This window comes from Lonchura striata, chromosome 1 (genome assembly GCF_050655825.1).
Source record: "Lonchura striata isolate lonStrDom1 chromosome 1, ASM5065582v1, whole genome shotgun sequence".
In the NCBI taxonomy this organism is placed as follows: Eukaryota; Metazoa; Chordata; class Aves; order Passeriformes; family Estrildidae; genus Lonchura; species Lonchura striata.
In genome coordinates, this window is record NC_140703.1 from 28,214,535 (window position 1) to 28,227,688 (window position 13,154).

At 46.4% G+C, this 13,154-nt stretch overlaps 1 protein-coding gene across 3 annotated transcripts; it reads left to right on the forward strand.

The window, feature by feature from the left end:
• On the forward strand, positions 1–2,914 carry TEX55 (testis expressed 55). Of its 3 annotated transcripts, XM_085591751.1 has the most exons (5): positions 67–158; positions 228–449; positions 1,087–1,526; positions 1,804–1,866; positions 2,521–2,914. In XM_085591751.1, exons 3-5 carry the CDS (start codon positions 1,362–1,364, stop codon positions 2,572–2,574), a joined length of 282 nt encoding a protein of 93 aa, XP_085447877.1. In that variant the 5' UTR covers positions 67–158; positions 228–449; positions 1,087–1,361; the 3' UTR covers positions 2,575–2,914. The 3 variants fall into 3 exon arrangements, with proteins under 3 accessions (XP_021404695.2, XP_085447877.1, XP_085447882.1); XM_021549020.2 differs by lacking the exon at positions 228–449 and having other exon boundaries at positions 1–158; XM_085591756.1 differs by lacking the exon at positions 228–449 and having other exon boundaries at positions 82–227.
• Positions 2,915–13,154: the final 10,240 nt, after the last annotated feature.

The window sequence follows — 13,154 nt, forward strand, 5'->3', positions numbered from 1 at the left end:
CTCAGCGCCGAGGCACGTGACCGCGTTACCCCGGCAACCGCCGCGGCTTCCCGCGCCCCGCGCCGCTCTCCCGGCTACGGCGAGCGGCGAGCGGCACAAAGAGCCGGCGCAGGCGGGGGGCGAAGCGCCCCCTGCCCTTCCCCGCACAGCCGGGCCAGGTGAGGGAGAGCCCCGGCCGGGAACTGCTCCTCCCGCTCCCCCTGCCCTTCCCCGCACAGCCGGGCCAGGTGAGGGAGAGCCCCGGCCGGGAACTGCTCCCCCCGCTCCCCCTGCCCTTCCCCGCACAGCCGGGCCAGGTGAGGGAGAGCCCCGGCCGGGAACTGCTCCCCCCGCTCCCCTGGCTGCGCCGCCCGCCTCCCCTCCCACCGCCTCCCTTCTGCAGGAAGCGAACCCGTTGTCAACAACCCGTTGTCCCCAAGAACTGCACCCTCCTTCCCAGTTCCAGGAGGGTGAGCGCCGCTCCTGCTCCCCCTCGGGCCTCCCCCAGCAACAGGCAACATTGCAGCAACCGGGACTCGGGGTGGGAGGAAGGAACCGGCCGCACACAGTCACAGGTCCAGGGATGGAAGTGTGGGGCATGGACACAGCACAGTCCTGCTCAAGGGGTGGATGGATAAAGCCTGCACAAATTTCAGCTGCTGCTGTCAGGGAGCAAAGCTGGAGCTGCACCAAGCAGGGGATGAGGCAGGAGCTGAGGGCAGCCACAGTGCAGGCAGCGTGCACAGCAGAGGGCTCACCGAGAGTCGCAGGCAAGGAAGGGTCATGAGTCGCGTCCCATCCAAGGGACCTCCATAGAAACTACCTAGAATATACACTCAGGGTCACCCTAGGAAAACTAGTCAGTGAGGATCAGGCACAGATACAACCACTGCGTAATTCAGACCAGTTCTGAAGGCTTGGGCTGGAGCTTAAGTAGAGTGTCTGTGATCATGCAGAAGGTGCAGGTGGGACCTGTCACAGAAATAAACCCTATTAGTGCATGCTTGAAATGTGGCTGCAGCATATTTGCAGAGGACGGAGTAATGTCCTGTGCCTAGTCTGTGGAGATATATGTTTAAAATGTTCTTTATCTGCTAACTATTGTAGCAAAGGTTCAACGATCTTTCAGAATCTGAAGTGGAGGAATCTGAGGACCACACACCTATAGTTGAATCCCCACCATCACTGGATACCTTACCTGGTCTGGAAGCACCAGCATCTGCAGCCCAGCCATCTATAGTGGAATTGCCACTGCAGACCAGCTGGCTGTCAAGGAGCCACCACGTTCTGATCACTTCCTGCTCATTGTATAGTCTGCATCCAGGGAAAGCTCACCTGAGATCAGATCACCTGTGGGTGAACTTCGAGGTTTCAAAGTCAAGATGCACACCTCCGAATCCACACAGGATGGCAGTAACACCGTTGAGAATGTGTTGTCAGCAACAGAGATTACATTTGAATCATTGGAGAATCCAGAGATTTTTGGAGACCCCTATCAAGTCGCCATGAATTATGCAGAGGAACATAAAATTCTACAGATATTTCAGGTGAAATACATATTTCTTGTCTCCTTCCAGAGGCTTACATGAGAAGCTTGGTCTAAAATTAGCTTGAACCAAATTATCCCTCCCCCAGACCCCTCCTTGTCCTGTGCTTTCTTAAGTATAAGACTTAAGAAAAAGCTGTAGAAAAGGACCTTGGATCATCTTTGGTGTCTGAAGAAAATCTTGCTTTTTAAAACGCAGATGCTATTGGAACAGGAAGTGCAGGCACCAATCTATCCAAGGATCAATAATTCTTTCCTTCTGTCTGTCTCTGTCTCAGGATATCACAGAAAAACTGCTGTTCCATAAGCCTGATGACCCCTTACAGTTCATATTGCTGGAGGTAGGGTGCCTTGCTGGGGCTCTGTGGGGATGGGGTCAGCTTTGCTGAGCACACCAGAATCGTGGTCAGCCCAGAACTGTTTCCCTGACTTTGTGTGTGCTGTCTTGGGAGGAAGAAAACACAAGGAACAGCACAGTGCCAGGGTTGCAAGGGACCGTGTGTGTTCTGAGAGGAAGGAAAGGTATGGGAGGGTGTGGGAAGAATGGGGTGAATGTGCCCTGGAATTACCTGAGAATTGAAGACAGCTTAATGACAGAGATCTCTGTGACCTTCTCTAGCTGCCCCTGTCCCAAACTGGGTGGGAGCACTTTTTTCTGCCCACACCCCCCTATTCAAGAGAGCTGTCTCTGCTGATCCTGCAGGGTATTAAAACACAGGTAATTCAAAGTCAGTGAAGTGAAACAATAGGTTGGGAGCAAGTTAGACGTGTGGGTTGCTTCTTGGGAGGAGGTTTGAAGAAATCAGACAGAGGAAAAGAGTGAGTGTCTTAATTGCCCTCTAGTCAGTCAGGAGAGGCACCATCTTTAAGGTTTGCTGCTGGGTCCATGATGCACTAAGCACAGAACCTCCAGAGGAATGTCAGGGTCAGTTCTGGGCATCAGTGTGAAAGCAAATAAGCTCCCAAATGACTCTTTTCCTTTTCCTTTTGCCCAGGTGCAGTCTATGATAAATGCCAGGCAAGCAGAAGCGGAGAAACTATCAGACTAGAACAAAGATGTGAAGGTGTTTCTAGAAGAGGGCTTGTGCACTCCTTTTGGCCCTCATTGACCTTGCTGTTGTGGTATTGCCACACCATGCCTTCACAGCACGATGTAGTCATTAGCAAGAACTTGGAAAATATCTGCTTTGCTGTCTCTTGCCTGGTTTTTCTGTTTTGTATGCTTGTGCTTCCTCTTCCCCTTGGGTTCAAATCCTGCAGCCAAGTTTTGGTTTGGAATCACAGACTGAAATCTAAGTGTGCATGGATCTTCATGCACATATGGCACATCTTGAAGAGGCAGGTCTGCTGAACTTCTAGGCATATAAATACATAAATCTCATATCTCCACACTGCCTCTCTGTGCAAAGAAACCTCACAGCTCAGACAGTGCAAGGACAAAAGCAAGTTAAGAGTTAAAAAGCAGCCCGGGACAACCCACAGCGTTCTTTTTTCATGCTGCATCAGTGGCTTACTGTGTCCAGCTATGCAGCAGCACCAATGCCTATCTCGTACTTTGATAGTTTGCAACTGGGCTTTCCCACTGCCCCCAGAGCTCCTCTGATGCTAGAAGCTGTCTCTTCACCTCTTCCACACACTGGATACAGTTGTCTCACCCTAAATCATCCCTGCTGGACACTGATCACTGTTTTTTGGGGTGGCCCTTCCTGTATCATTGTAAGTACAGTGTATAACCAGAACAGTAAAGCAACAGTTGCATACACCCTTTATGCTTTCAGGAGACATTTTCACTCAGGAATGTGGGAGGTGAATAAAAGCAAACAAACCAAAACCAAGCACTGGTAGCCCAGAGGATTAAGAGTCAAGGTGCATTTCACAAGCACATCATTTGAACAGTGTTATACACAAACAGCAGTGCCTGTGAACTGTGTTGGATTTTTGAAACACTTACAGTGCTTATTTTCATACTATCCACGTGTCTGCTTCTAATCTGTAAAAAAAACTTTTTTCTTTCTTTTTCTTGTGTCTTGCCTGACAATTATTGAAAATGTGCAACAGAGCATACTGTTATTTTGGCTTAATAGATTGTCTACATGAAATAGATGACAGAAAAGGTTTTTATGTCACTACAGGCTTTTCCCTTTTTTAGGCAAGTGCTCTAATTTCCTGATGAGTGGTGGTGTATTCCCAAATGACTGTTTCTATGGATATGAAGAGAGCACCATAAAAACTTCCATCTATTTATTTAAAAAAAATAATGTATGATGATTGGATTGTGTGGTTCTACACAGCACAGCTTGGGCGCCAAAAGTCTGGGAGTAACAGAGGGCAAGTATTTGGCATACAAATTCCATGTGTGAGATGAGTTTCCTTTCTATCTGAGTTTCTCAAAAAGGATCAGTTAACTCACATTTCAAGATTGAAGGCAGGTAACCCCTGTCATTCATAGGGAAGGGACTTGGTTATTGTGAGCCTAAAGATGGCTCAAGATTCAGATTAAATCTTGATTGGTTTTATAATAGTTTTAATGTAGACTTAGGCATCTAGGTCCCACTGCAGCAGTGATATGATCTTGAAATCCTTACTTATCTCCAGCAACTGGAAAAATCTGACAGTGAGAATCTGAGATTGATCTGCGTACAAATTCTTGACCAAAAAATGTATCAGGCTGAAAAATTATGCATATGTGCTCTGTCCTAATATATCTCTGTGGAACAGGAAATGTATGGAAGCTGAAGATAGTGTTTGAAGCCTTCTCATCTCTATGGTCATTTGTCAGCACATTGTCCCAGGAGACAGAGAAGCTGACATGTCTTTGAATTTTATTGCAGAACAGGATTAGGGTGCCTTGGGGTACAGCCTTCACTGTGTATTTCCTGCCTCTGTCATTTGAGTATTGCAGTTGGTTTTTGTCTTTTGCTTATGAAAAGCTTTTGACCTGTAATATGTTCTCAGACTATAAGTATATGCCTTCAACTTCATGTCAGCATGAAGGAAGTTATGCAAGGTAACATCCTTAATTCCTATCTCAGGTAGGTTGAAATGACCTGGAAAGCAGTCTTCTTACAGATGACAGAAGTTTTGCAAGAGAGGCCATACCCGGTGTTCCTCAGTAATCTCAGGGTCACAATTTTCCTTTGGTGGCCTGGCCACCTCATCTCATGCTAACAAAGTTGCTGTGTGGCTGCAAGAATTCCTCCCCAGTACACATAAGAGAGAGCATCTGTCTTTTCTGTTTCTCAGAAAAGATAATCAGTGTTTTCTGTTCTTTTCTTTCTGTTAAGGAGAGGTCTTTCTCCTTTGAGGAGCGTTTTTCTAGAGATGAATGAGGCTGTACCCAGGACAAGCTCTGTGGGCCTGGAGTTGGCACGTGTAGATGGCATGAGACTGGGGAAGACTGTGGGCCAAGGAAAATCCTTCGGCATTCAGAGTTTGGTGGGGGAGGGTGTATATAATCTCTGAGCAAGGAGCTAGATCAAAAATCTTGAGGAGCTTACCATGAGCTAAGGAGAAATGTCACTTCCTTCACCTCAAACCTCTCAGATGATCAAACTTAATTTTATAAAAACAAACAAAAAAACGATCCTCCAGAATGCAGATTACAGTGGTTAAGGTAGTGTCACACAGCTGTATTTTTTTATCTGCTTCAGAATTATTCTGAAAACTACACTCTAGCTCTAGAAAAAAATCTACTTCACATTAAGGCACTGCTCTTTGTGTATAAGAAGGCTTTTCTGTGCTGAAGAAAAGTTAGATTTAAAATGGAAACTTTTACTGTAGCCTTAATTCCAGAGTGACTGTCCCTTTTCCACAATTTCTTTCCAAAACCATTGGATCTTTATTTCTTTTTTGTAAGTGGACATTTATCAACATGACATTAAACTGTCATTAAGTTTCTTGCCTTGAGTGCTCTCAGAAGGAATTAGCAGTTCCTCGTGTGTAACCGAAACTCTTCCATATAAGTCCTTACAGCCCACTAGTCACAGCACATCTGAATGCCCTCCAGAGTGCTAAGCAACGTGACTAACATCTGCTGTTTGCTCTTTCTCCTCTCCAGAAGGGAAATGGCTGTGCACTGAAGTGCATTCTTTTAGAAAGGGTGGTTTGGGATTTTTTTTACCACACCTATGTATCTCTGCGTACTTCTAGTGGATAAGTCATGAAGTGGAAGGTGTGGAAGTTAGAGGTAATTTGTAGTTCCCAAGGATGATTCCTCTGCAGTATGAGCTGGGTACTGAGAAAACGCATTATTTTCAAGGAAGAGATTTTTTTGTTACACAGAGGTGCAACACCCAGTTAATCTGCCAAATGGCATGGTCTTATGGTGCCCAGACTATTTCTGTTGTGAACCTTGTGCTCCTCCAGAGGCAGGACACAGAGGATCCAATCAGGAGGAAAATGCAGTCCCTGTAAAATAGAGCTCTTGGACCAAAACACCAGTTTCTTTTTCTGCCATCTCTGTATGGAATTTGAAAAGACACAGCTGCCCCAAGCAATCCTGAAGTTGCCTGTGTAGTGCTTCTAACCAATGGGGGAAAAAAGTTGTAACAGCTGATTAAAAATCTTTTGAAAAGTTCACACAGCCTCTGCTCTGGTTCTTAGGTAGAGGGCAAGATCTTCCTTCAATGGGCAGCTGGTTACAGCATGAGACATTTCATTGTGACTCACTGTGTATGAATCACTGCTATATAACACCAACTTTAAGCTAGTTAAATGCCATTGATTTCAAAGTTTCACAATTGTGTGGAACTCATAGTAGGCAGCAGCAACTGCTTTCATGTCTGAAATGGAAGAAAATAACCTCTGGGTAAAGTCCAACAAAGAGCTTAGCTAAAGAGAGCTTGGGCTGAAGACTGGAGAATGTGGAAGTGCTTGGAAAGGGAATATACTGAGGCAAATTGATCAAACCCTGTCTGACATGCCTCCAGGTTGTATTCCAGGGAAAGCTTCTCTTGACCATTCTTTCATCCAGATGAAATGCAGCAGAAAATGAAGAAACATTTCCTTAAGGTCAGGCATTATTATCCATGGCTGCATTTCTTTTCTGGGGACTGTGCTTATGGACAACACTGATGTAGCAACATCACCAAAAGCTCACAGCCGCAGTTTGACATACAATAATGAAAAGAAGGACTTTGAGTTGTTGAAGAGACATGGATTGGATGAATAGTCATTCATCATCTCCTGGAGAAAGGCAGTGGGCTGGAATGTCACTGCAGAACACATGGATTTAGGTGAAGCAGAAGCAAGACATTTCTGTATGTATAATTCAACACTGGAAACTGCGTACATCTCAGCAGTTGGTCTGTTTTAGAAATTGCTGGTATGAGTGAATGGAGGGGCTCTTCTCCCTCAAGGCTATCATCTCAATTCCCCATGCAACTCCTCTCACAGATGGGAATAGCTCACCCTCCTTTGTCACAGACCTTATTGTTCTCAAGCACTGAGAAGGACATCTCCATGGCTTGCTCATGCAGGAGTCTGGGGTAAACTATCTTCCAGGTCAGAAAACTGCTGGTGTCATGTCATAAACTGCAGTAAATAATACCAGGAAAAAAAAACAATGAGATGGACTCATTTTCTTTTTGCCATTGTTATTTGGAGACCAAAACAAGCATCTTTTTCATTGTCATTAAAGAGGCAAGAGGTGGAGGAACATGCAGCTGCACAGAGCCAGAGTTATGAATGTGCACAGCTATCTAGTGCATTTCTCAAAATAGAAAAGGAAGCATTGTAGCTAAGGGAGTACAACTCTCAGTTTACATTTGCCATGGAAATTTCACTATAAACTTACAAGTCTTTAAGACCAATGCCTTATTTAGAATAATGTGGTCCAACCTTAAAAATTATTATTAACTGGGAGGCAGGATCCATGTTGGGTTAGGGAGTTGGTAAGGAAAAGAGGTGACCTCTGTCCTTCCTCTTTCCTGTTCCTCAGCTTAACTTCTAGCATAAAACAGGAAACAGGTGAATAAAGGATGTGTAATGCTGCAATTGTTTGTTAATGGAAAAAACACGTGTCATACCAGCCTTTGAAGAAAAACAGTTCCCACCTTGAGGAGATTTTGGAGTTTGGACAGGTGAGTAGATATTAGGGGGAAGGCTGTATTGCATGCAGGCGATTGGTCAGAGACTCAAAGGTTTTTAGGAGTGTCTCAAATTTGCATAAACATTATGAACACCACAGTTCCTCTGAAGAGTAGATTGATGCCAGCTCTATCCCACTATTGTTTAAGCATACCCTGCATCTAGTGTAGCATCCTGCCTCCTTGCAAGGAGATTCAGTGAAGGACGGCATTGCCAGATTGCTGAAACCCCACGGTGTTGAAAGCAAACACTGCCCATTGGAGAACCCAGCTTTTGGCCCTGTTGTCTGAATCCTTGGCAGCATAACAGAGCTATCTTGAGAGACTCCTTGACCCTGATGTGATGCCATGATGACAATTTATGTTTGCCTTGGCAGATAGGAGCACATATGGGAGAAGTTTAGTGACAGCTCCCTACATTTTGCCCCATTAGATGATTAAATCTTTGTAAATGAAGAGCAAAGCCCTTTAAAAAGGTAGAAGCTGAGCAGGGTCCAGCACACCTTTTCCTAGTTTGCATCCATAGACCTCCTAGTAGTTGTTCTAAGCCTTCCTGGCTTCTCAGAAATCACGTGTGGAAAAACAGCATTGGAGTAGCAGGTTAAAAAGCATCTTGAGCTAAAAAAAACAGAATAAAATGTAACCTTTCCTATGTGAGCCCATGAGAGGGCAGCACAGACCGGCTGAGCCTTTTACTAAAGGCTGTTCAGAGGCATGAGTTTACATCCAGCCATGGAGCGTAGCTACGAGCAGAGGCACAAAGATCTGTGTAGAAGGGCTAGATGGCCTAAAGCACAAGCTCATCCCTCGTCCACCTGAAACTGAAAGCCAGGTGCAGCTCGGTACAGGCTTGACTGGGTCAGAGCCCAAGTGCACGGCAGGGTCTGAGTCTCACAGATTTCTCAGGGACGTTTCCCATTCGGTACTGGAACCTTGAAAGAGTTGCAGTGGAAGAATTGTGGCCAGTGCCTAGGGTTCTGTTAAAGCAGTGAGTCGGTGTGAGACATCAGGCACACCCTTGCCGAGGCAGAGGCCGTCACCCCGGGAGCGCTATAAACTCGCCCGAGGCGGGTGCTATTTATTTCCATCACGGTGTTGCACCAGCCAACACCCCTCTGCTATTCCCGTTCCTCCCCCTGCCAAGACTGTTGTGATGCAGCTTTAATTGACTCTCGTCCTTCTTTCTGCTGGGTGCTCCAGCCCTCTGGCAAGGTGGATGTTGGAAATGCTGAGATAAATGCGACATATGCTTACAGCAAGTGTGTTGGAAACTGGGTACTGACAGGCAACCATATGTAGATGGCAGTGCTCCACTGCCAGCCCTTTGTGGCCTCCTGCATCAGATGCAGCAAATGCAGAGGAGATAAGCACTGGGTTTGGGAGGAATGAGGTATCCCCAAACACTCTTCAATAATAAGCTGGATTCAATGTGAACAAGTTTCTTTGGCCCCTTGCAAACAAGCAGTAAACGTTCCCAAACAAGCTCTCTTCTTTGAAGCATGTTGTGGCTCACGACTGACAGAGGGGATTTTGGAGGAGATGTTTTCAACCATTAGCAAGAACAATGCAGTCACGAGATCCAGACAGGACAGTTTGTTCCCAGTCTGTTAGGGGAAACTCAAGTGAACCAACAGTAGTAAAGGACCATCATAGTGCCAAGGCCATTTGGGAGCAGGACCACATCCTAATGGCCGTATTGACACTGACATATGCAGCATTTAAGAGGCCAGGTTTCATAACCAAGAGCAATACAGAGACACTGTCTAGCAGATCTTCCTGGGCAGCCTTTTAAAGAAGCTAACTAAAAGACAAGCAGAAAATTTCTGCCTTATCAAAAGTCTTTTCTCCTGACAAAGATCTCTGCAAATCCCAGGCAATCATTTGCCAAGGCACAATGAGATTTCTATCTTCCTCTGAGCCTTCCCTGTGAGCTCTGCTCCTAATAAGACAGGCTTTGAGGGGTGAGGTTGTTCAGCTTAGAGGAGAGAAGGCTTTGGGGAAACCTCATTGTAGTCTTCCAGTACCTAATTGGGGCTTATAAAAAGGAGGGAGATGGATGTTTTATATGAGCAGGTAGTGATAAGACAAGAAGCAATAGCTTGAAACTGAAAGAGGGCAGGTTTAGATTACATGTTAGGAAAAAATACTTTACTCAGAGGGTGGCAAGGCACAGGAACAAGTTGCCCAGAGAAACTGTGAATGCCCCATCGCTGGAAGTGTTCAAGGCCATGTTGGATGGGGCTCTGAGCAACTTAGTCTAGTGAGTGGCATCCCTGCCCAGAGCAGGAGGGTCAGAACTAGATGATCTTTAAGGTCCCTTCCAACCCAAACCATCCTATGAATCTGTGATTTTTATGATTGCCCGTGGCCAGGCTCCTCTTCAGGGTGAGCTGGCCTGCCCTCATCTGAAGATGAGATGCAAGAGAACACCATGTCCCATTTACTGGCCCCTTTATGCCCTCAAGGGTGTTGGGTGTGGAGTGTCACTTTTGGGCTTGGCTCCCCTTCCCTGCCAGGAGAAACTCCTGCTGGTGGTAGGGGAGTGAGGGCAGAGTTTAACCTCTGCACTCTCCCATGCTCCTCCATGCTAATTTAATCTAATGGTTCTTGTGTGTACAAAAATGTGACCTGTGGGTTGCTGAAAGACCTGAGTGAGATCAGCAGCTCTAAGATGCAGATACTTTGGTCCGGATTTTCCTTTGCAGAAATTGGCCTGGGGCATGTGTTGAGGCTCTCCTACAAATTCCCTTCGTAGTCAGCAGAGTAAGAGACATCCTTAGGGTGAGATTTAGAGCCCAAATCTCTCTCGGTGAGTACAAGAAGGCACCCTGAGGGTCTCCTTTATTAACAGTAGTAGTAGCCAATAAAGATTAATCTTTACAAGAATCCACTACTTCTCCATGCTTTTGGGTTGAGACCACTGAGGAAGGGAGCAAGAGCAGCTGGTCTAATTTTTAGCAGCAGAGTAGTGAGATTTAATTTGTTACTGCCTTTACCTACACATGCAAATATCACTATGAATGCTAGCCCAAACCTCCCTGGGGAAGCAGTTCCCTGCCTGACCTCAGTTCCTTACCAGACAGAGCAGCTTTCTCTAAGTTGTTTGTCCTTTCTGCTTGCTCACATTGAGGAAGAACATTATCTTCTGAAAGGCTGAAAGAACAGATTTTCATGCAATCTCATGATCCCAGTACCTCAGGCTTTATGCAACTACCCAAAATTGCAAGTTTTCATGACACCAAAATATAGACATGGTTATAAATTCATGAATAAAGCTACCCTACAATATTGGAAAGATAAGATGCCTCCCTCTCCTAACCCAAAATATCAAAAAAAAAAACAGTCCTTAAGAGTATGCCCTATAAGCACTTTTCTTAGGAATGAAGAATGCAATGCCATATTCATATCTAAATGCAAAACCCCTGCATTGCCAGCATTGCTTGTATCTGTGTTCTCTGTAACACTCTTCACCAAGGTAAGTTTCAGAAGTTACTGACTGCATTCCACATCATATTAAATATATTTATATATATACAGTTCTGCTTTTCAGCCTATATGTTTGCAGGTTTAGCTGGGGTGAGCAGCCCAGTGGCCCAGTGGTTTATCCTAACCCACTATAATTAGCCCATGGTTGTTGCTCATGGTATGCCATTTGTCTCCCCACACTCAGCACTGTTTGGTAAACAATTTCAGAGACAGAGTTGCTCTCCCCTGATCTCACTAGGTGGTGTTCACTTATTTATTCTCTGCACCCCACAGTTACTCCTCTCTCTTGAGGTTGTGAGGTATATAAGTGGCAAAAAAGGGCAAAAATTATGCCGAAAGGGGGAGGCAGCTGTAGCAAAAGACACGACTCAGCTGGAGAGGTGGGAGGCAAGGCTGGCAGGAGGCCAGGCCAGTTGCAAACCCAGGAGGCACAGTGGACATCTGTCCCCTGCCGCCTGCATCCTCACCCCCTGTGCAGATGCACTGAGATGGGAGAGGAGGCAGCCATTAGGAATTCCCTTCTGCTCCGAGGAGGAGCTGGCTCCCAGCCATGGCACGTGGAGGGCTTGGGTGGTAGACACGATCCTCAAACCCAAATCTGGCTCAGGGAAGGAAGGTCAAACTGCAAACTGGGAAGCAGCTGTTCACAGCCCTCCCGGGAATGCAGGAGCAAAGCCGGGTGGCAGGAATTGGGGCTGGGGCTACGGGCAGCAGTGCCCTCAAGGAGGAGGTTGCTGACCCAGCTGATGAGGTCAGGACTCTAGCAGGAAAGGTGGCAGCCACTCCACTCACAGGCAGCCTCTCTGCAGCATCCTGCAACAGGGATGCTTGGCTTTACTCCCAGAAGTGCTGCTGTGAACTTGCCACCATATACTGGAGGGACAATCATTAAAAAAGTCCCCTCCCTGGTACAAACAGACAGTGTGTGTCAAGCTGAACCTGTACATGGAAGCACAGGCTTGGCCAACACTGAAGCCACACTGGTAGGACAAGGGAGATTTCCCAAGCCCGATTCCTCAACCATGAGCTTTGATCTTACTGTGCAACACCACACATGCAATCAGGAGCCTCCTGCTCACAGATGGCAGTGGCTCTGTCATGACACTGACAGAAGGGGGTCACAGAGATTACTCCTGGGAGTCTGCTACTTTGACCACAAGCTCCTTTTCCTTTCTGTGCGCTCGCTCTCTCCCTAATTCCTCGCTCTCATATTATCTCAGCCTTAAGTCATTATTTCCATGCTATGAAGAGAATAACTTCAAAGGATTCAGGAAGGCAGGAAAGTATTCTTAGAGGTGAGGACTGGAACCAACACACTGGAACTAACCACAACATCTAATCAGCCCTTCCTAGCAGCTTTGGGCATCCTCTAGCATGCCTTCCATACCAATTTTGAATAAACACAGCATACTTTGTGACAGGCATGTTCTAACTTTTCCCTGTCACCCACTGAGCACATAACAATAACCAAGTAATAGATCTTATGAGAAATCCATTTGCCACCTCCATCTGAAAATATGCCAGGCTATGGCCTCAGTATCTGACTGTCCCTGCAGATGAAACCCCAAATGGCAGCATGTCTTCATCCCCAAGTCCCACTTTGCCTTTACTTGCAGCAGAGGTGTGCACATATGTGTATCTGTGGCTGGATACACAAAGCACACACGTCTATGGGTTTGTAGCTGTGCATGTACACACGTATGGTTCTGTGCAGAGTGTGCACACTCAGCAGTCTGGAGCTTTCCCAAGTGCAAGAGCTTGCACAAATGTGTGGGTCTGTTTGTATGGAAGTGTTGGTCTGTCTGAAGTAGGCCAGCACAGCCACAGTCCTACAGGGGAGGCTAAAACAGCTGCAGGCACCCCACTGGTGAGGCACCCCTGTGGGAACAGGGTCTTCCCAGCACTGGCTTGTCAGCCCCACTGTGCTCCCTCCCCAGACAAGGTCTCTGTCTGACCCTCTGCTCTGCACAGGCATTCATGTAAACTCATAGTCTGACTTTGTTGGCACACACCAAAAGAAGTGCAAAGAAACAAACAAAAACCTCCATCCCAAGCCT